This window comes from Paroedura picta, chromosome 11, assembly GCF_049243985.1.
Source record: "Paroedura picta isolate Pp20150507F chromosome 11, Ppicta_v3.0, whole genome shotgun sequence".
NCBI lineage: Eukaryota > Metazoa > Chordata > Lepidosauria > Squamata > Gekkonidae > Paroedura > Paroedura picta.
The window spans coordinates 14,219,092-14,243,118 of NC_135379.1; the positions used below are offsets into that span (position 1 = coordinate 14,219,092).

Genomic DNA, 24,027 nt, shown 5'->3' on the forward strand with positions numbered 1-24,027 from the left:
TTCCATACTACAGGAGCAGCCAACAAAAATGCCCGGGGTCCTCAATGCTTTCCAGGGGTAGTCAAACTGCGGCCCTCCAGATGTTCGTGGACTACAATTCCCATGAGCCCCTGCCAGCAAATGCTGGCAGGGGATCATGGGAACTGTAGTCTACGTACATCTGGAGGACCACAGGTTGACTACCCCCTGCTTTAGATGAGAGAACCAACCAACTCTACCATTTCAATCAGAGTGGCTGTATGGGCTTGTTTGGGCAGGGGATATGAACGATTCAGCTCAGGAAGAGCTTTAAAGTTTAGTGCCAGCACCTACAAATGAATGTGGAAGCGTTCAACAAAATTATATTTTATTGCTTAACAATCCCATTTTTCAGTTTAAATCCCCCTTCCCATCTTAGATCTAAAGAATGAATGAAATAGCAGCAAACCTATCAAGTTCTCCAAAATAGAACAGCTCCCCCCCCCCCCAAATAGAGAGTTCTTTGGAAATGGAACATTAAAAAAATTACATGTTTTGCTTAACTTTGAAATTTATTTACAAGTTTAAGATATGTTTTTATACACCTCAATTTACATACGAGGGAAACCTGAATTACACTTTAAAGCAATTTACAGAGGAAGCCGGTATAATTAAAACAAACCTTTATTTTAAAACGAACGGGGAAGAAAAGATGCCAAGCATTCTGCGGTTGTGCATCTTTTACGACAAAAAAAGAGTATGGGCTGTCATGAGTCAGCCTAACAGCTGGTCTTCTGCATAAAGCAATTGTCTTGAGGTCCTTTCATAGGTTACTAAGTTGGGAGTGGGAAAAGCAAGAGAAGCTGCATTGAGCTACTGGTTTTGTGGAAATGAAATCCCTTACCAGCCTAAAAATTACTGCGCCACCAATTGTATTTAAGCAAATGGTTATGTTAGCCCTAGTTTTCATCAGAATTCACTACCGACTTTCTTTCCCCATCACCTATTCATTGGCACAAAGCTGTCATTAAGTCTTCCTAGAATGGGAAGGGCAGGGTCTTGGGTATTTCTCAATGGCAAAGATCAAGCCATCGGCTGCCGGCCTTCCCACAAAACAGTGTCTTGGATCCAAAGTTGCTCTCTAGCCAACAAAAAGGCCCCTCTGAATCCAAATTACTAGAAGTCTTGCCAGCAGCTGACTACTCCCTACTTCTAACGCTACTGGACTGAACTTGAGTTTCCTTAAAGAACTTGGGAAATGCCCATTGTTGACTAAAGAGGCCTGAAGATGTCAAGAACAAAAACGACACTGTAACTCGAAGCAGGGAATGTGACCAACAGGGAAAAATAAATAAATTCTAGTTTAAAGCACTCTTGGACTGATCAATACTTGCCCCACCACAGGAAAGCTTGCCAAAGCTCTCAAACTACTGCACAAACCCTTCAATTGCATCCCATGCTTACAGGAAGCATCTCTGTAAGACTGTCTTCAAAGGACACAAAGCATCCAACACATGGATTTTATTACCCCTCTGCTCACCCACTCCAACACCTCAGCTCACGTATGAAGGCAAACGGGAAAAGTGGAGCTTTATTTCAAGGATGCCCCCCATTTTTCTGTAATGTGTATGATCCACTAGACCAGGGATAGTCAACCTGTGGTCCTCCAGATGTTCATGGACGACAATTCCCATGAGCCCCTGCCAGCATGCTGACAGGGGCTCATGGGAATTGTCGTCCATGAACATCTGGAGGACCACAGGTTGACTACCCCTGCACTAGACTCATTGCATAATACGCCACTGTCTCATTTTTACAACGGGAGCTCTATAAACGGCTGACTGGAACTTGTAAATCCCATAATTTCAAGGTGCCTGAAGCTGGCACAAGGCTAAGCATGCCGGGCCCTAATGCCTCCAAATCCACGGGAGAGCCACGGAAGATATGTTAAGGACATACTATTCAGATTCAGCATTTGACGTTTCCAAGCATGCAGGATTCAGCCCTGAGATTGTATGTCAATATCGGGGGAACTTCAATTGCTCCTGACATCTCCTTCTACGGAAAAGATACCAAAAAACCCAAAAAAACGCATAATGTGTAACAAAAGCTCACAAGACAAGTGTTTTATTCCTTAAGAAATGTGATCACCACCACGCACGCATCAGCAGGAAGAGAAAGCTACACTGCATAAGATGACCACCGCGTTCGTGCGAGCAGTCGATTAAGAATCTGCAACAAGGGTTCATCATCTCACTTCAAGTTTCTTCCCCTCTAGAACAATCTGAATTTCTTTGGCGTCCAAAGTCTCATAAGTCAGTAACGCTTCTGCCAAATACTTGTGTTCTCTCGCGTGGGTCTTCAAGATATTCTTTGCCCGTTCGTAGGATTCCTATGACAGAAGGGGGTACGAACAGGAATTGACAATTAACCTGAGAATCGTTAGGAGTGTCTTTTTCAATTATTCACCACCACCCCGTAACATTTACAAGACATCCCTTAAATTTTTTATCCCCATATAGGTTCAGACACAGTTCACAGAAACCCATGCCAGGTGCTTCCAGACGTCACTTACAAAAAAAGAGAGAGGGAAGAAAAATAAAGAGCAAGATTGTGGATATGGGGGGAGGAGGGGGGAACCCAACTTGCTTACAGGAGTGGTCCCCAACCTTTTTCAGGCTGGGGACCGGCGTCAGAATGGAGGGCGATTGCGCTAAAGTGCCGCGATTGCGCGTTTTCGGCCGCGCATGCGCAATGCGCGTGCGCGGCCATGCTTCCCTCCCCCCCCCACAGTAAGAAGCTTGCCAGGTTGCAAGCTTGCGGCCTGGTAAGTTTCTTATTGTGGGGGGAGGGAGCGGGGAGAGGGAGCCACGGCCCAGTGCCAGGGCCTTTGTGGCCTGACACCAGGCCGCAGCCCGGTGGTTGTGGACCACCGGCTTACAGCACTGTATAAGAAAGGCTTAAAGAAGTCTAATGTACCAAACAAGGCAAAGGATCTGTTAGAAGTAGCTTGTATTCCATGTGGACAAATTTAGTACCTGCGTCTTCTCGGCTGCAGCCAATCAAGAGTCTCATGGCATTTAAAGCCCTAAAGACTTTACTACTGTGGCAGAAAGTTTTGTAGCACCTTGTGAACTGGGCCAGGACTCACAAAAAACTTTTCATTTGCGGTCGAAGTGCTACAAGATTCCGCATTGTTCTACACCCATATGGCTCACTACAGAAGCATAAGGAAGCCTTGGACAGACAAAGCAGGACAAATCCAGCAAATGACTATCTCACTGAATGATCTCCACTACCTTTCTTACCTTTAAGAGTAGTCTTATCTCCTGTTCAATTGCAGATTGGGTTTCAGGACTAAGTTTTCCGGTATCTGTATAAGTCATGACTCCAAGCTAACAAAAGAAGGAAGATTTTTTTTTTTAATCCACAAACCACCATCCCTTCCTGAACCTACATAACATTTTTAACCCATTTGAGTGCAACATAAAGAAACCCAAGCATTCTAAATGACTGCTGGAGAGGAGGAAGTGGACTGCCAAGGAAGGCAAAAGCGCCCCCTGCTGTATGAAGCCTGACTGGATGGAGCCTTAGAAAAGAGCAGGGGGCAAATAACACCTTAAAGACTAAGGGGGACACACACACAGGAAACAAATCCATCATTTGTAACGGAGAACCCAAGTGAGGGCTTCAGCTAATCTGCACCAAATTCCCTTGTGCTTTGGGCCAACTTAGAAGAAGAAGAAGAGTTGGTTCTTATATGCTGCTTTTCCCTACCCGAAGGAGGCTCAAAGCGGCTTACAATCGCCTTCCCATTCCTCTCCCCACAACCTTTTATTTATTTATTTTCAATTTTTTTTGACTGCCACTCCCAGAACAACTGGCTCATGGCGGTTTACATGAATCTAAAACCCCACAAAACAATAAAAACACACAACAGGAGAACCCACCAGACCAAGGGTAGTCAGAACTGCGGCCCTCAGAGGTCCATGAACTACAACTGTAGTCCACGGACCTCTGGAGGGCCGCGGTTTGACTCCCCCTGCACTAGACAATCCCACCCCCGACCCCCATAACCATCAGTCAATTCTTCAGAGCGCAGCGGCAAGGTGTGTCCCAGCAGGGAGGGAGTAGTTCTTCCTAGCCCGGCCTCAACCAAACGCCTGGCGGAAGAGCTCTTTAACGTGGCATGCAGACTAGCCGAACAGACGCACAGGATCCAACTCGGAGAGGGCAGCCCTCTGAAACTCAAATGAGGTTTTTACCTTCTCGCTCATTCCAAACTTAGTCACCATGAGCTTCGCTATTTGAGTTGCATTGTCAAAATCACTGGAAGCCCCTGGAAGAAGAGGAGGAGGGAGAGATGGGGGAACAAATCAATACATTTAATTTGGAGGACAGTTATACATAGATGCAGGATCGATTCCCATACCACTTCTACTGACCTGTTGTGATGTGATCCCCTCCGAATATGAGCTCTTCTGCCACTCTTCCGCCCATACTGACATCCATCTGTGCAAGCAGCTGGGATCTAGTTTCACTCCATCGATCATTCTCTGGTAGCAGAGACACCTGGAACACAACAGAATGTAAGCAGAGGTTAAAATCCACACAACTGGCTGCTTCAAGTCCTTTGCTGTGTACTCATCCCCTTTGTGCCTCTCCGTTAGAACTCCTGGCATAATAAAGAATAAATAAGTGTTTGGATACTGGCAACGTGGAAGCAAATTAAAGCTCTATTGGAGGATTTTGATCGCATGGCTATGGAAGCTGCAGTATGCCATTCACCTGGCACAGAAGAAGAAGAGTTGGTTCTTATATGCCGCTCAAAGTGACTTACAGTCGCCTTCCCTTTCCTCTCCCCACAACAGACACCCTGTGGGGTGGGTGATGCTGAGAGAGCCCTGATATCACTGCTCAGTCAGAACAGCTTTATCAGTGCCATGGTGAGTCCAAGGTCACCCAGCTGGCTGCATGGGTGGAGCGCAGATTCGAACCCGGCATGCCAGATTAGAAGTCCGCACTCCTAACCACTACACCAAACTGGCCCTCAGAGCTACTCTCGTTCCCTGGTGAGCCAATAGGTGAACGGCAACTGCTGGCTGCCTGGCTGGCCTTCTTCCTCCTTCTCCTATCTGTGATTGTACTACCCCGGAACCAGGTCACAGACTATTAAGGCCAAGTCTGGGGAAACAAACGGCATCTCTACACACGTCACGTGTGTGTAGGCACAGATGGGTTATTTTTACATCCCCGCTCCCAGTTTTAAAGGGTTATGCATGTATCCTGATTTCTGGAGGACGTTAAGTCTGAACTTATTTAAGACCGTTAAACAATACAATAACTGCCAGTCGCAGAAAGGGCTTTCACAGCAAGGACCGCATGAAATTTTTGTTTAAAAACTCTCGCCTTTCTTAGCTCTTCGGTAAACAAATGCAATCTATACCTCCACAGCCAACTAGGCTTGAAAATATCCCCATCCAGTCATAGTCACGGCAACCCTAAGGCGCACCAGAAGGGGTTCCCAATCATGGATGTGATCCAAGCATCTTTAATGCCAGTTAACATGAAACTACCTTACATATCTTTATACAGCTTTTGCTGTATTCATATTTGGCTAAGGGCTGAGTGGGCGGAGAGTGGGCGGGGCCCCTCACCAGGACAGACAGCAGTCCTAGCCAATCGGGTGAGGGCACAATCTAGGCCCTCACCAGCACAGGCCAGAAAGGCTTCTAGGCCCTCATCAGGACAGGCCAGAAAGCCATGGGGAAGCGGCAGGACACCGTGAGTAAAGACGGAGGCCTTCCCCTCGGGCCTAGAAACACATGGGGGGGGGGGGGGCTTTCAAAGCCTGTTCTCACAAACAGGCTTTGAATCTAGTCTCGTCATAAGGATGATATAGCATGGAAGTATATTGCAGGACATTTTGTTCTTAAGAAACTTCCACCAACGCAAACCATTCATGTAATTCAAGGCTACGCAAAATGAGGTCTTCTCTCACATGTCCGAGTGTTGGTCCTCGCGGCATAATCGTTGCTTTGTTGATAGGCATCGCGTCCTTCGTGTAATATGCAATAATGGCATGGCCAGATTCATGATAGGCTGTGATGGTCTTATTTTTATCGTCTATTTCTACACTTCTGCGCTCTGGGCCTGAAATCAAAGAGAAACAATAATATTTACTGAAAGGGAAAAGTTAGTTTAGTGAGGAATCACAAGGAGTCTACTATTCCTGGAGCCAATGTGGTGCAGAGGTTAAGAGTGGCAGCCTCGAGTCTGGAGAGCTGGGTTTGATTCCCCACTCCTCCATATGCAACTAGCTGGGTGACCTTGGGCCAGTCACAGACATGGCTGTCTCAGACTCACCTACCTCACAAGGTGTCTGTTGTGGAGAGAGGAAGGGAAGGCGATGGTAAGCCGTTTTGAGATACTTTCGGGTAGTAAAAAGCAGGGTATAAAAAAAAAAAACTCTTCGTCATCTTCTCTAGATCCAAATATGACTGCATGACCATGCTCATTAACTCTGCAATGCAGCTTTCCAACGCAGATTCTACCAGACCATTTACAACAGGGGCAGATGTGTGGTCACATTAAGTCCATACCCACAGTTTTTAAAGCGCAAGGCTCCTAAATTATTACGCACAGCTGCAGCAACACTATCTGCTAGCTTCACTGGTTCTTTCCTTAGGGAGAGACACTTGAGAAAAAACTTGTACCTGAAAGTAATTTAAACGCAGTCCCTCCCAGAGTGCCAGTTCCAAGGGCCATCATATTGCTCAGGGGTAGTCAACCTGTGGTCCTCCAGATGTCCATGGACTACAATTTCCCATGAGCCTCTGCCAGCAAACGCTGGCAGGGGCTCATGGGAATTGTAGTCCATGGACATCTGGAGGATCACAGGTTGACTACCCCTGATCTTGCTAATAAAAACAGGTAACTATTCACTTTATCATAATTATGAGTTCATCTAATTTCTCCGGGGCAGGATTGGGGGGAGAAGCCTACCCATAAGAATTTTGTCCTTTGAGAATTCCAGCTCCTTCATAGTCACCATATCCTTCCCATCAACTGCGGCTTTTAATGCAGCTTGGTTCACAAGGTTTTCCAGTTCCGCGCCAGAAAACCCTACAGTACCTCTTGCAATAATTTCTGGTTCAATGGCTGAGTGAATAAGAACACAAAACATAAGGATTATGCATCCTGAATAAAAATTCTCCTAGATTAGAGGGCACGATCAATTTAGAAAGTGAAGAGTCTTATAATTATAAACATTGCAACCTGCAAAACAGGTATAAATACAACAGATTTGGGACTGTTAGTAGAAGAATAACTTTATGGGGATAGCAAGCAATTTTCTTTTTTGCTGCTTTGAACTAGTAAAATTGATTGTGAGATAAAAACGAGAATTTAAGAGTTGAACGTGACAATTTGATTTCAGTAAGGCAAATATAAATATAATAATAAATTGGGGGAGATATTAGCCATTTCCTTGGATTCCTCTCTGCCATTTGCAATCCCTGCCCCCTAACGTCATCCTTGAGGCTCTCCTGACCCCCAGAAAGGGTGTTTGCAGCAGAAAAAAGGTCCATCCTATGAGTAGATGGATGCAGTGCCCTGCATCTCACACGATATTCTTATGAATCTGCACATCATACAGCATTAACCAAAATCCAACAAAGGACTGTTTTTAAGCAAGGGGGAGTGCCCCACGGATGACAGAATTCTGACTTCAGTTGCTAAAGGTGTGTGCATGACACAGCCAACATGACAAACAAATGTCCTGTTTATTTCAAACTTTTAACGTTATCAATATTTATGTACTTACACTGGTCATACTTTATTTTGTTGAGATACCATTTCAGAATTTCTGTCCGGCCTCTAACGTCAGGCCGGGGAACTGTCACCTGCATGTCAAAGCGCCCAGGACGTATTAAAGCACTAGGGTGGGGAGGGAAAAAGACTCTGTGAGATGTTAAACAATAAACTGGAAAAAAATATTATTTAAAAATTGCATTTCAATGAAGTGGCTTTTCATTATTAAAAAAGCTAAGTTTGAAAAAATATATAACACCTGATTTATTCCTAAGCTCTGAGTACCCAGCTTGCTGGGGGGTAAACGGTAATGACTGGGGAAGGCACTGGCAAACCACCCCGTATTGAGTCTGCCATGAAAACACTAGAGGGCATCACCCCAATGGTCAGACATGACCCGGTGCTTGCACAGGGGATACTTTTACCTTTACCCCGATAAATGGTCCCCAAACATTCCTTCGAACAGCCCGAATTACAGAAATCTTACAGAAATGTATTTCTTGCAGTGGTACCCCAGAGAAAAGTCTTGCTATAACTTGCATCTTATGCTGCTGTCCCTGCTAAAGATACCTAGCTAGTTTGTTTTTAATGCTATCCTCAGAAATGATGAAATATGAATAAGATATAACAAGTCCTTTTAATTCAGTGGTTCTCAACCTTCCTAATGCCACGACCCTTGAATACAGTTCCTCATGTTGGGGTGACCCCCGACCATAAAATGATGCAAGTGTTCTTTCACAGAAATTAAACCGAAACGGACCAATGGTGTGAAGATCCATTGTTCATGACTGTATATAAATTGTTTTTTTCCCGGGGTTTCTCATTTCAGCTCTGCCTCTTGTCCCACCATGCCGATCTCAGTCTTTTCCACTGCTCCAGACAGACAAAAGCTCTAGCTCGATCTACCCTGCAAGGCTGTTGTGTAGATGGTGCCCCCCCCCGGCCAAGCAGCTTGCCCTGCCACGACCCCTGTGAAAGGGCCGTTTGACCCCCAAAGGGGTCCCAACCCCCAGGTTGAGAACCACTGTTTTAATTACTCGTGTACATTACTCCCATTGGTGGTCTGTACTTGCAGCATCATGCAAGCACAAAGTTTAACATGCTAAGTTAGTTTCACGCACATACTTATCTAAAGCTTCAGGGAAGTTTGTTGCACCAATAATAATGACTCCTTCATTAGGCTTAAAGCTATAGAAAGAGGAGAGAATATCAGTTAATATTAAAGTCCACATAGTGGGCCTAGGAGATGTCTCTGCAAACCTAGAGGAACTCCTACGTTTCTGGAAAAACTGGAGCAAAACTCTCTGTGACCTTTTTTTCAGGTTGGAAGCCAGTCCCAAAACAGCAGGCTCCTGTGCCCTAGTTAGTGTGTCAGCTGATGGGGACCAGAGAATAGATAAGCAGGAAGGAAACCACAGAAGGCTGAAGATGAGGGCAGGAAAAGAAAGAGAAGGGAGCAGGGAAAGGGGAGAGGTTGCAGGAGCTGAGAAGGGGACGGGAAGAAGGAAAGTGGAATGACCGGGAATGGTGGCTGCAGGAAGAATGTGGTCCCTCCCCCCTCCCAAGTCCTCTGCTTGTTTTTCTTAAATCATGTGCAGCCCAACAACTCCAATCAGAGCTACAACATTCACTGCAACCATTTTATAGGGCACCTGAACAAGGTTTTGAAAGGGCAGATCCTACATTTGTCTGCAGCCAAGTTTACAGAAAAGCCAGACAGAACTTCAAAAAGATCCATGAACAGAACTACAGTCTAAATCCAAAAGCCTCTTCCTATCGTGGCCAGACAGACCCTTCCATAAAATCTGCATGGAAGCATCGGCCCTTCCTCACATTCAGGCCATTAGCTAAGGGTTTTCACAGGGACCTCCTGGGTCATCTAGTTCAACTCCTTGCACTATGCAGGACACTCCCAACCCTACTGCTGACACTGTAACCTTTTGAATTAATTTCATCCCACTGGATCTGGTCCGTCCCTCTGGGGCAAGAGAGAAAATGGTATTTTGGGCTGTGCAAAACTTCCTTTCAGAGCCATCTAAACTGAAATGACTTCCATAAGTTAGCTATGTGAAAAAACACTTGACCGCTAACAGCGACAATAAGGCACATGGCTACAACTAAACAGAGGTCTGAAGGATAACAGCTTGGTCAACAGCCGGAATGAAACAACCACTCGGATCATCACCCCAACCATCGTGCAAGGTGTACCAAGCCAATCCCAGTTCGTGTGCTGTGTCCCAACATCTCTGGAACATTTGCCAATGATGTACAATCTGGGAAAACAGGGCAGACTGGAAACTCCTGGCTAAGGAGCTAGACATGATCTGCAAGTGAATGGGATACTGGCTAGTCTTGGCTGAGGGATGGCCATGCGGCAGTTGACAGGAGTCATGAGGCTTAGCAACCTAGCCTTGCAGGAAATATACGTGGATTGGGTATAAGTGTTGTAGTTCACACTTCAGACAGCTAAAACATCTGTTCCTGCACTTCAAACTCGGTCCCCAATCTCTCCTGCTTTGGGATTCAATGATTTTACTCAAGAAACCCCCACACTTAACATTTCTATAATCTGGAGCCTGCCAATGCTCTCCTAGTGCTTGTGAGCAGAAATATGTCAATGATTTTCAAGTTTTATAAGAACATGTGGCAATGTCACATTCCCCTGATGTGCTGGCATTCCAATATAACTGAAAGATTCCCCCCCCGTCCCCCCCGAAATAGTAAATATTTACCCATCCATTTCAGCAAGGAGTTGATTTATGGTCTGCCGTGAGTAGGGGTGCATCGGAGACTCTATTCTTTTACCACCAACAGAATCTAGCTCATCGATGAATATAACACAGGGTGCGTTTCCTTTGGCTTCCTCTAAAAAGGCAACATAAATGAATGATTCACGCACTATATAAGATTTTGTTTTTCTTCCCCCCTTTTCAATGCAAGTTCCTGAATGTCACCATGAACTTCACTTTTCCCCGTTAGAACCTTGCTCTCGCAAGTAATTGCTTCACTGATCTTTAGCTCCAAAAAAAAAAAGTCTACTGGGTGGGGAGATCTTCGAATTGGAGGCAAACTGTGGTTTGCTGGAACTGGCTGTATTTTTTAGCTTGTGGGAACTCAGAAGTTGAGCTGTACAATAAAATATTATAAAAACAGCAATTATTTATTGTGGTGCAGGATAAAAACTACATAAAAACTACATAAAAACTGTACAGAACTAACTGCACATAAGACCAAACGCGTTTTGACCCTACTGGGTCTTCTTCAGTGATCAGAATTATAACAATACACTCTATATACAAAGTCTGAACTAAAGTGTAGCTGAGTGGGATCTGTAGATTATGGCTCTAACCAATATGTAAAATTTTTTTTTGACTTTTTAGAGACCACCTCCTATGGCATATCCCTAGGCTCACCACTCTTCGCTAGCATATAATTCTGTGCTGAGAGTGTATACATGAGTACAGGTCAACTTCTGGGATTCAGGATTCCTACACTTCAACAGGAACTTAGCATGTAACGTGGCTCAGCGTTAAAGAGGAAACTGAGATGTACTTACTGAACAGATTTCTGATTCGGCTGGCTCCCACACCAACAAACATCTCATCAAACTCAGAGCCAGAGGCATAATAGAACGGCACGTCGGCTTCGCCGGCCACAGCTCTGGCAAGCAGTGTTTTCCCAGTACCAGGGGGCCCCACCAAAAGGATACCTGGCAAAAGAATGGCACCAAAGCATATGAGGAAGCACATCCTCAATGGCCTATAATGCTCCGCATGCATCCTGAGTCTTGTGCCTTCCTAACAGAATATCTCATTACCCAGTACTAAATACTACTTCAGTTTAGACTTCAGCCAGACAATAAGTCCATAAAGACAGGGTACATGCAGCACTATGGCTGACATAGGGACACAGCTTAGCAAGAATGAAAAAATCAACCGCACTGTATTAAAAGTAATTTTAATTTAAATAGATTACTTTCAATCGTAATGAGCTAGAACATTGTTCTGAACATAAGAGAAGGGGTGGGGTCAATTTAAACACATGAGTTGTTCCATAGAACATGGTTGCTGTTTCATTAAAGGGGGGCCAATAATCAGAGGGTCAAACTTACCTTTAGGAAGTTTACCTCCTAGCACAGTGAATTTCTGAGGGTTTTTCAAGAATTCTACTACTTCTTGCAACTCTTGCTTAGCTTCTTCAACCTGTATTCAAACAAATGAAAAGAGATTTAGTATTTATAATAAATGGGGCGGGGGAGAGCGGGAGAAGAATCACTGGGTACCCCATGCTTCTGTAGCTTCAAGGCCAGAGGATGGCTATGCACCGCATGTCAAGCTGCCCTTGAAAACAATTCAGAAACTTCAACTGGTAAAGAATGTAGGTGCACATCTGTCAGCAACAGCCCAGGGGTGGCAGGAGATTAACCCCACCCTGAAGCAGCTTCACTGGCTACCCAGCTGCCTCAAAATCCATTGGCACTCACCTGGCCTTGCTCTACACCAGCCATTCTGGCTCCCTGGATTGCCAGGAAATGCAAGAAGACCTACTACCATGGCTCTCTTCTGTGGGCAATGTAAGGCAGTCTTTTTCAGACAGGACTAGGAGGTGAATTATATCTGCGGTGAATCTGGCCGGGCTGCCTGATGCTTTTACAACCTTGTTTCTAGTTCTTTATGCTGCCTGGGTTCCTCAGGTCACATCATCCACAACCTGCAGGGGGACTCAGCTAGCTTTTCTCTCTCCCCCTCTAGAGACAATGCCTAGTTGCTGGTCAGTGCTGCACCTAGGAACTGGTACTAATCTCAACACCCTCTAAATCAGTGGTCCCCAACCCCCGTTCCTGAGACCGGTACCGGTCCATGGATCAGTTGGTACCGGGCCACGGCTGCTCCTCGTCCTCCTCCCCGGCTGCTGCCTCAGGGGCTGCCCTGCCACTCTGCCGCCGGCTCACCTTTGGTGCTCTCCAGCAGCTGCCATGGCTGGGGTTCCCCCTCGGCAGCCAGCTGATGCTGGCAGTGCCTCCCAGCGGGTGGCGAGAGGTCAGGGATGCCGGTGGGAAAGCAAGTGGAGCAGGGGCTCAGCCGGCATAGGCAACATCCCTCGGTAAAGGAGTACCCCCCCCCCCGGTGATAAAAGAGTTGGGGACCACTGCTCTAAATGATCCTCTGCCTGGATTACAAACTGAAAGACTGCTGCCTGAAGCCCTGGACAGCTGCTGCCAGTCTGAGTAAACAATACTGACTCTGGATGGATTGATAGTCGGATTCAGCTTAAGGCAGCTTCATATTTTCAGTGTGTTCAAAATACAAATATTGCATGCACACACACACACACAGAGAAATGGCAACGGTAATGATATTGAGAAGGATAATGATAATGGTTTTTAAGAGCCTGACAATACTAATTATGAAACCATCACTACAGTCTGGAGAGCCACTTTATCACTTAAAGCACACAAAAGTGAGAGCCTGTCTTTGTATGAGATACTAGATTGGTTTTCCTTAGGTGTCCCATTCATCCCAAAGCCATTAGCCGCGCGATGGAAGGGCCGCCGTTTCCAAAACACAAGTCCAGAACCGCAGCAGACACAGATCAACTTGCATCTAACAGTGGCTTATGAAAGCAAATAAAGTATGCTCGGCAACAAAAATTCACTAGAAAGCCATTACAGAGAATGAACGCATGTCTAAAGGCGATTACACACTAATAAATATAAAAGTATTTCATATATATATTATATAAAAGTATTTGATATAAAAGTATTTGACCTTACCCCTTTGACATGTTCAAAGGTGACATTTTTCATCTGAGTGGGGTCCACTTCAGCATCAAGGCCAGAAGATGCGCGAAAACGCACTGTGGGCCAATGGAAACAGGCAAAGGAATTAATTCACTAAAGCCACAGAACACAACGTATTTTGTGTTCAGCCTCCCTTTCCCCCCCTAAGCTAGCGGTTTGCAACCTTACCTTCGGCAGCAGTGTGCACGGCATGCGCATGCATGTGCGGCGTGCGTGCACACAACAATTGAGGTGCTGTGGAGGTGGCCATTGCCATGGCTCCACTGCCTCCGTAGGCTGCCACCTGTGACCACCTCCACCTGCCGCTGCCACCACCCACCTCCACTGCAGGCAACTTGGCATCCCCGAGGAAGGGACCAGGCGACCCCAATTTGAGTCCCAACCCCAAGATTGAGAACCACTGCCCTAAGCAAAGTAATATTGATAATCAAATGTTTGCTTTTTCCAGAATTGAAATCTATAAAACGGCATGTTGACGTTCTATCTCAACTACTTCGTGGTCTCCCTTGGCACACACCACTTATGCACCCAGACATTACAATGAGAGAATCCTCTGGATTTCCCTTTATGGAAATCTTTGCGAAGATTTTAGCAAAGCCCCCGGAAGCAATGTAAAAACTTACTGGGCTGATCATAACAAAAAATTAAGTTAGAAGATTTATTTATAAAATACCAGCTCCACAAGTTTTGCCATACACAGTAAAAAGCAGATGGCAGAACTCCCCAACTTTCAAAAAGTCTTCAGTTGACCTGGGGAAAAAATGTGAACAGGTGCCCTGCATGAGATACTCTGAGCTATAATGTATTTCATACAGATATATTCTGCCCTATTCCTGTGGTTTTCAGAGAAAAGAAATAAGCTTTAGAAACAGAATTGCCTTTAGAGACACATTTCCAAAGTTGTTGGAGACAAGAGACTACGATCTTGTCAGGTTTATTTAACTTGCAATGTTAGCCTGAACTTAAAAGGACCAGACCTGTGATATGGAAGCACTATTGTACAAAGAAAAAGTGAAAGATTCAAAGAGAATGAAAAGTTAACAAACCAGTATAAGAAGAGCTTTTACCAGATAAGAATGGGTATTTTCCTAAACCATAAATACTAAGCAGTATAAAAATTATGAGACAGAGCCGGGTTCGCCTTAAGGAATCTGTTGAAGAAAAAAAAAATTCAGGTTAAGCTATCTGGAAAGATGTAAAATTCCCAGAAATTTTAAAACCACAGCAGGGAGAAGTTTCAAGCAAGTGAACTGACCAGTTGTACGTTGTGTGAGTGTGTATGCTTTCAAAAAGCCCTCAGCAAACCCGATTTTGAAGGAATCTTGATGAGCTTCAGGTATATTTTTTGTTTTCCTCAGGTTCTCTAAACTTTCAACATCAGTACCTCTATCTCTCAGTAGGAGAGCCTAAGCATATAACAAGTGGAGAAAGAAGCTGCGTTATTTTTTTTAAATACATAATCTGTACCAATCAAATAAAATAATTCTTGTCTGAAAGTTCTTTATCTTGAATGGACTTCCTTTATGCTCCCCAATTTAAATCAAACTTCACAAATTTCAGTTGCTGCAGGTTAGCTTTGATACAGAATTACTTGACTCAGACATAAGGATCATAGCTAAAAGCATCGGTGTGAAATCTTTAAGTATCCTTTATGCAGCAAACAAACTTTTGACATAGATGAAATATCAAAACCTTCAGACTGACCACTGTCTAATAGTTGCACTTCAATTAACTGATGGAACATTAATTTTCCAGGATCCCCTAGAACACTTTAATTGATAAGGTTACCTTTGGATTATAGTACGGTAAAGGTAAATGTATCCCCGGTGCAAGCACCAGGTCATGTCTGAGCCTTGGGGTGACACCCTCTAGCGTTTTCTTGGCACACTCAATACAGGGTGGTTTGCCATTCCCTTCCCCTGTCATTACCATTAATCTTTCAACTAATGCTTGTAATTTTCACTGTAGTTGTCGGAAACCACAGTGTCAATCGTTCAAAGGGACTTCTCTTCATCCCTCCTGCAAACTTATCCATACTGTACATAGCTCATCTGCCAACTGAAACAGCTTTTGTCTAGCTGAAGGGAACTTTCTGCTCTTCCACTACAATCTACTAATCATGAAATGCTGCTCCCAGGGAAGGGGAGACCCTCAGCAACACAGCATAGAAGGAAAAGCAGAGCCCTGCAGTGGGAGAAAGGAATCTGGAACAACAAAGAAACCAATGTGCCCAATATCCCAAGCAGAAACAATCTTAACAGTCAAATGTTTTCCCCACAGAGTTCTCACATTCATCCAATTTTATCTGACTTATCTGCATTCAGACCGCATACCCCACAGATCACAGATTAATTTCACTGTTCTAAAGTTTTTCAGGTATATGGAGGATAATTTCTAAAGCAGTTCTCAAAAGAAGTGTCACGAGATTGTGAAAATCTTAAGTCTTGCCTTAAAAAACGAGGGAGCTACATTTTCTGTTTCAGTTAATCGCTGCGATGTGGACTGCAGGCGTCTTGCTCTTGATTTCAGAGTCTTAAAGCCCCGAGACTGAACAAAAACTTTAAGGGGAAAAAAAAAAACATAAGAAAGCATGATTCTTCCAAGAAAACATTTCCCCCCCCCAGGAAAATATATTCTATAGGTTCTCCTTGGATTACACATTTCAAAATTTAAAAACTAAAATACAGATGCAGCAGGACCTCAAAGTCATGCAACAAGTTCTGCCATCCCAAGAGGGACTTAGGCTTGTTTCTTGAACAATGGCTTTCTCTGGGGACAGCCACCCCTTTTGAATGAAGAGAGATTTCAAAGGAGTTTTTGATATAGCCCTGGAAGGAGGGGAGACGTGAGCTCTACTGTTCAGGAATAATAGGTCAAAAATCTCACTTGACATAAGCAAGCCCTTGGGCAGGCCTCAAGAAATAAACTAAGCAGAAGAAAAATGTCTCAAGTTGGCAATAGCAAAAAGATTTCTTCCAATGAAAACAATGTTCAAAACAAAGACTTTTTTCTTCTTATATTATGACTAACAGGTCTCCTACGTCAGCGAATAAACAATGCAGGCAGTCTCAAAGGCTGAATGTTAACTGTCATAATGGACCCATAATGGATCAATTTTCTTTAAACAGATACTGAAAACCCGGTACTCTTATTATGCATCTCTGTGTGTGGCAGTGTGTGGGATCTCCTAGGAATACTGGAGTTGTGATGGGTGACAGGCAATGGCAAACCACTTCTAAACATCTCTTGCCTGCTTGCTAGACAATCTCAGGATCTCCTGGCTACATTACACACGTGCCATATGATAAATAAGTATAGTAGTACTACACTGATGATAAAGCACTGTCAACATTCACACAGCTGGTATGCTATGAGCAATGTTGTGATGCCTCCTTCCCTGTTACTGTCCTGTCCCCTCCTCCAAAAAGACAGTCAGGTACGCAGCAGCAGCAGCTTCTGGAATCCTACCTGGCCAGCGCTGAAGATCAGAGCATATGCTCCGGAGGGGGCTTGGATGTTGTCTGTATGGGTAAGATGAGCGCAAAATACTATATATGTCTGCAAAGCCTAGAAAGTTAGCAAGAAGAAAAATACATTTACAAGTCTGAGTTTAAAGGCCACATAATTCCATGCACATACATTTTGTTTAAGAGTTACATTTTGGCATACGGCTAAAGTGGTGAAGCATCTTTTTAAAATAAATCAGTCACTTAAAACATATTTAAGAACTTAAATTTTGATAGTCTTAGCAACATCACGACGAATGGGCTGGGTTAGATAAACCAGTGCTGGAGGAAACACTGGGTAGTGGTCATATAAGGCAGGGGTAGTCAACCTGTGGTCCTCCAGATGTCCATGGACTACAATTCCCATGAGTCGCTGCCAGCACTTAAAGTTGTCACGGTCCCTTTAAATGTGTTCTTGAAGCTGTAACTTCACCTGGAATGGTGTTTAAAGGGAGATCACTCTCTTTAAATGCCGCTTAGCTGTGGCTATCCTGTTTTCCTGGATAATCCTGAAAAGGGGGGGGGGTATCCAGGACTGGCTAAATGTAATAGCTGAAAATAGCCCCCCCCCCCCACCACCACCACCACATAGCTGGCTGAATTAATATCCAATAATTACCGGTAAGGTATTTTCCAGCTTGGACAGAGCTGAATGTGCACCCCGAATAGCCACAAAGAGAGTGATGCTTCCAGTACTGATTTTTCAAGTTAGTGATGCTGCTGCATTTGAGGATACCAACCTCCATCAATTCCAGTGCTCCATTTCGGCACAAAAGCATTTCCCCTCTGCTCTGATCAAGCTGATCACAATGTGTATTGTACCTCTGAGTTCCTGCTTTTCCACATCCCTCCCACTTTCTGGCTGGGATATACAGACTCAGATCTCCATTCAACGTCATGTTTGACAAAGGGAGCTTTGACTCTCGAAAGCTTACACTTCAACAAAACCTTGTTGGCCTCTAAAGCGCTACTAGACTTGAATCGAGCTCTTCTAAAGCTATCTTCTGAAGCAATCCTAATGGAATCTAGCCACGAAACGTAATTCGGAGGTGAATAAAGTTAAACCCAAAGTGGGAAGGTGGGAAGCAAAGCTTAATGGATTGTGGAAGCAAAACTAGCTCTTGACGATATTAAAGAGGCCTTGTAAGGAATAGAAATATAGAAGTAAAGCAGAAAACAGGCGTCTTTCTAGATCAAGTGTCCACTCTGCCCTCATGTATCTCCATGTGCAGGGCTATGTTGCTTGAGATGAAACTCAATAAGTGATACACCTCACGCCACTATAATCTTCTGAGACGTACCGTACTTATTTTCAAAGAAGGACTGTGCGGATATATATGAGGTATGCCACGGAGAAGAGACTTTGTTTTCTACACAATAGCCAGGAAGTAGCTTGTCTACCAGTTCATCCAGTTGGCTGGCTTTCAAGTCAGACAGTCCTAGGTCTCGCAGATTAAGTACAGGCTGTAAGAGGAGACATAAATAAAGTCCAAAACATTGGGATTTTAAATACATGGTTCTAAAATAGGAGGATTAGGCCACAGTCCCTGACATGAATAAGAATAGTTATTTATCCATGCTGTTTTTCCCTACCTGAAGGAGTCTCAAAGTGGCTTACAATCACCTCCCCTTTCCTCTCCCCACAACAGACACCTTGTGAGGTAGGTGTGGCTGAGAGATTCCAGATATTATTGAAGAAGAGTTGGTTCTTATATGCCTCTTTCTCTACCAGAAGAAGTCTCAAAGCGGCTTACAATTGCGTTCCCTTTCCCTTCCCCACAACAGTCACCCTGTGAGGCAGGTGAGGCTGAGAGAGCCCTGATATTACGAAAAAGAAGAAGAGCTGGTTCTTATATGCTGCTTTTTCTCTACCAGGAGACTGAAAGTGGCTTACAATTGCCTTCCCTTTCCTCTCCCCACAACAGACACCTTGTGAGGGAGGTGAGGCTGAGAGAGCCCTGATGTTACTGCTCAGTCAGAACAGCTTTATCAGTGTTGTGCTGAGCCCAGCTGGCTGCATGTGGAGGAGTGGGGAATCAAACCCGGCTTGCCAGATTAGAAGTTGGCACTCCTAACCACTACACCAAGCTGGTTTTTAATTTCCTTCCCTACCCCCAATTATTTAATGTAAGTCTGATACCTCCTCAAAATGGTAATTCATTCCCCTTAACTATTTAAACTGTGTGATCCTTGCTAAAGATATAAAAGTTGTTCAAGAGAATGCTGCTCATCTGGATGGAAACAAAAGGAAGGGAGGAAACTGAAACACAATTGGTATTCGGGACCCTGGTATGAATATTAGCTGACTAGGAATCGCTATTGTTCATAGACATCTGCAATTTTTTGAGCTGGCATAGCTAGTCAGTTCAAAATAATTCCCTACTGGAACGCTGCCCCAGAGGTGCTGGTTCTATGTGCTGGTCTCATGCTGAGCCCCAAAGGCAAGTGCCTCCAAAGTACCATGTCAAATTCAGGACCATCTCCAGCTCTGACCTCAGGAGAAGATGGGGTCTGTGATCTTATGCTGCACTTAGGATGTGCTCTCCAAGGCTAATTTGACCAAGATTGTCCCACTTTTGGAGGGACATCTGGGGGCACTGGGCAAATTGTACTTATGTTGAAATTTAAAAATATATATTACAATACTATTTTTGCATTCTATGAAACTTTTTGTTGCTCCATATAGACCAAATTTTTAATCAAGACCCCCCCCCCCCGGTCAATGGTGTCCCGCTTTACCAATGTTAAAATCTGGTCACCTTATCCAAGGCAGCACATACACACATAATATCCCCAAACCCTGCCCACTTCCCACAACTGGTGCTGGGAGATAGGTCCCTCCTTGACTTGGTGCCAGGTTCACCCTGCCACCATGGCTGACAACTGTTGGATTCGGTGCTGCTGTTAAGGCCAGACATCAAAGCAATGATGTCCTTTTAAGAGTGAGAAAATAGTTTCATGTAAAATATTCTTCTCCACTGTCCCCATGCAATAGGCCAAATCAAGCAGATCTTTGCTCACAGTAAGGAGCCTCGTTGCCTTCCCCCTCTTGTTGTAATCCCTTCAGAAGCTGACCTTGAGGGTTCTACAGTGTGGGATATGACATAGGGTGCTGTGATACAACCCAGTATAAAATACTCAAGTGGCTTTGCTTGAGCAGACCTTTTATGATGTCTTTTGAACTCCAGAAGGCTACATCTGCTACATGCACCTTAAGTCAAACACCATGCAAATATAAACTACAAGAGCTGCCCGACCATACTTGGGTGCAGGGGATCCCCACCCAATTTCTCACTGAGCTCAGTATGATTCAGGGGCTGTGCCACTACTGCGAGTGTGACTCCTGAGTTGTGCCACCACTGGTGGCATATCCAGCTCCTGGGTGATGCTATGCCTACCAGGCACAGCGCAGCGCTCCTGAGCTCTAACAATGATCCCTGTACCTTTTCTTTTTTTAAGATTTCAGATTTTTCTGCAAACTTGGGAGGGGTCATTCCTGTTCAAGGAATGCTGCCCCATCAGCAGATTTAGGTGTCTGCAGATAGGGGGTTCGCTTTAGAAATAGTATATAGGTGATGCGGTATTACAGGCACATGGATCAATCTTATACCACTCAGATCTTATTACCTCGCTGCTTTGTACGTCATGTTCAGGCGCCACATCCCTTTGCACACACTGGGTAGATGTTGTAGCAAAAGATGGTTTTGGAGTTTTGGGTGTATGGAAGCCATTGATGAGGTGACTCAGAGGAACTGTGACCTAGTATAAAATACAGACAACATTAGGTGTAACACACCTCAGTTTTAAAATACAAACAAGAGCTCAAAATCCTGCCTGTCCTACAAACCAAACATCAAAACAACACAGATGCCTTCCAAGAATCTTGAAATGTTTTTAAACACTTACTGGACTTAACAAGCCAAGATAGGTGTGTATCTTCTTAAGAGATAAAGACGGTGAAATATGCAGTAAATAAGACTGAGGAGTCAATGAAAATCAATTAAGCTTTAACCACAAATCTTTATTTTCCCCTTTCTTTTTAAAACAAGTATTTAGGCTAAAGTTTTTTCACTCAAGTGATTTGGATACATCAGTAATGTCTAAAGTTGGAAAGTCCCTTCACCTGCTGCCTGCCCCCAGTGCCCCTTAAATGTTACTTCTGGGGGACAGTGGACTCTCGAGGAACACCCATCCACAGAACCCCCCAAGGGATCCAGGCCAGTTCCTAAACTTAGAAAGAAAATGTAATACTAAACACCTCTTTAGGAAGTCAGGAAATAACATTCCCATGTACAATGCGAAGCATCTCCTTTAGGCCTTGCAGCATTTACAGCAAACCTGGGCCCAAGATTATTTCATTTGCTTTTCTGTCTTGTTTCCTTTCAACAACTTTTGGACGGTATCAGAAGGTACCAATCGCTGCTTCTCAGTCCAGCTTTGGCTATTTCTCCAATCACAAGAAATGGCGTGTGCATAAAACTTCAGCAAAGCATTTTTCAAGTAAGACCATATTTCAAAGGAGTTGACTGTAACTCAAAAACCCCACATTAAACAAAAGTTTCTGATACTAAAAAGCCCACAGGTCAGATTAATTACAGTAGTTAACGTTCTTTCCTGTTCCGTATTCCCTTCTGTTTTTCCCATTCTCTCCCCTTTTCCAATTGCATAATTCACTGCACTACAAGGAACTGCCGTTCTGATGCAAGAGATGTCCTCATTGGACAGCACCATGCTTTACCAATTCTACCAAATCAAATAAATATTACAGGGAAGGAGAGAGGCACAGCAATGATCTAAAATATTATAATGGTGATCCTGATGAGGCAGCTGCTGAATGCAAAAACGGAGAGAGTATGGGGATTGCTCGTGGCATTTGCAGTTCCAGTTCTGACTTTCAACAAAGGCTGATTCTTTAACACTGTGTTTAAAAAGGATTAGAAGAATTACTAGAATCAGCCTATCGATATTCAGGCACCGTCTCTCATAGGATGAACAACAGCACAGGACTGTTGATACTTAGCAGATATACTGAGCTTCCCAGAGGCATCAGACTGACCACTGGTGGAAGCAAAAGCCCAAATTCAGTGGCTCTTTGGCCTGAACTATCAGGGCAAGGAGAATAACATAGGGGTTTGTAACTGTGGCTCTTTAGACAATGGACTATGGCTCTTTAAAAGAATATATCTAGATACATTGGAGGGATAGGGGGGGTGCTAGAGTAACCTATGTGCGAAGGGAAAGTCAGGCAGAGTTTTCAAAGGGACCAGTAGGAAACATCAAATTGAACAATTTTGATTAATCCAGGTATGAACTATGCCCATATTTATGCCAGCACATTAAAACAACTGTGTAGGCGCTCCTGCATATATTTAGGATTGATTTCAGAAGTAGACTGTGATAGCTATTACCAATGCACGCTTCTTCAGATAATTTGGTATTAAAGGTGCCACTGGACTCAAATGTTATGCTAGACTACAGCATGCAAGATCAAGGCTCAAACTCCCCCTCTGCTATGAAACTGGCTACCCCAACAACCTCTCAGGGCTGTTGTGTTGATAAAATGGAGTACCTTATAGGAAGGACAAGATTAAAATACACAAAATAAACAAATCCACCGAAAAGAAGCTCAGTCGCACCTATGACCCAAACAGAAGTCCCAAGCCCCGAGGTAGTAGACACCTAAGATAGTAGGGGACAACCAATAGCACAAGGCCTGTCACCTCCTCCATGCCCAGCTCCTGATCTTCCTATGGACATCTGAAGGTCCAGATGTCCAGCAGCACCTTAAACACCAACAAGACGTCCAGGTAATAAGTCTTGGAGAGTCAGGGATCCCTTTGTCACTTGAGAAGGCAGCTTTGACTCCTGAAATCTCTGACCCGAGTAGCCTTGCTGGGCTTTTAAGGTGCTGCTGGCCTCGAATCTCGCTTTTCCACTGCGGGCGACCCGCCTGACACTACGGACATCCAGTAGACCTTGGCTAGGAAGAGAAGGCTGGGCAGCCCAGAGCCTGATCCGGTGGGGCGGTCCGGATATTCCTAACCAGTTTGAAGGCTTCCCCGCCCATCGCCTTTTCCGCCTCCTCTTCCTCCGCCGTAGCCGTTCCCTTCCTCTTCCACGATGTTCGGAGCGGGGCCTCTGCGCCCCCTCGGGACTGGGGTGCCAGCCTCCAGGTGGGCCCGGGGGATCCCCCGGAATCACAGCTCGACCACAGAGGTCAGTTCCCCGGGAGGACGTGGCTGCCCTGGAGAGTGGCTCGAGGGCAGCGCTGAGGGCCCCATCCTCCCCAATCCCCCCGCCGGTGGGCAGCGGGATCTCCCTCGGCGCCGGCGACGTACAACAATGGGGGCTCCCAGCAACCGCCTTCCTCCCGGGCCTCTACCTGCGGCTGCACGGTGGTCGAGAAGGAAAACATCCCCGTCGCTCCCAGTCGGGCAGGCCGTCCGCCTCCTCGCTCAGGGCCGGCGCCTCCGGCTTCTCACCCCTTCCGGGCTCGGCCTCCGTGGCTCCTACGCTCCGAAATGGCCGCCTCCTGCAGGCCGTCACAGCCGGAGTCCAGCCACGGACGGATACCCCGGAAGCGAGCGCTGCGGCAACACTACTTCCGGGACAGTCGGACGCCGCCAATTGTGCGCAGGCGCCTTAGGACCCAGTGGCGTCCCAGTCCGCCCTGGACCATTCCTGGGACTGGGAAATATCTTCTAAGGACGAATTCAGAACCTCTCTGTGGCCGGAATGCGGCGAGACGTGTTTTAACTAGGTCTGCCGTTGGGGAGGTAGAAAATTAGCCTGTTTTCTCTCTGTAGGGGTTTCTCCCATAGGGAAGCACCCAAACACCCCACATAATATGCATAGACGCACTTTGCAGGCTGGACGCGTAGAGTGGAAAGTTCGACCACGAAGCCCGTTAATAGAATTTACCCCTCGTGTGTTTGTGTGAACAGAAACCAC

The 24,027-nt window shown here is 45.1% G+C and overlaps 1 protein-coding gene across 3 annotated transcripts; it reads right to left on the reverse strand.

The window, feature by feature from the left end:
• Positions 1–511: 511 nt before the first annotated feature.
• On the reverse strand, positions 512–23,662 carry YME1L1 (YME1 like 1 ATPase). 3 transcript variants are annotated; one of them, XM_077302681.1, is made up of 19 exons: positions 23,459–23,662; positions 20,704–20,835; positions 18,378–18,540; positions 17,039–17,137; positions 16,019–16,128; positions 14,826–14,976; positions 14,638–14,721; positions 13,544–13,626; positions 11,882–11,972; positions 11,327–11,479; positions 10,503–10,635; positions 8,896–8,958; positions 7,784–7,896; positions 6,964–7,119; positions 5,960–6,111; positions 4,404–4,530; positions 4,224–4,297; positions 3,267–3,353; positions 512–2,350 (listed from the first exon to the last, which is right to left on the reverse strand). In XM_077302681.1, exons 1-19 carry the CDS (start codon positions 23,489–23,491, stop codon positions 2,207–2,209), a joined length of 2,148 nt encoding a protein of 715 aa, XP_077158796.1. In that variant the 5' UTR covers positions 23,492–23,662; the 3' UTR covers positions 512–2,206. The 3 variants fall into 3 exon arrangements, with proteins under 3 accessions (XP_077158796.1, XP_077158795.1, XP_077158797.1); XM_077302680.1 differs by having other exon boundaries at positions 14,617–14,721; XM_077302682.1 differs by lacking the exon at positions 23,459–23,662 and adding an exon at positions 22,797–22,947 and having other exon boundaries at positions 14,617–14,721.
• Between the last annotated feature and the right edge of the window lie 365 nt (positions 23,663–24,027).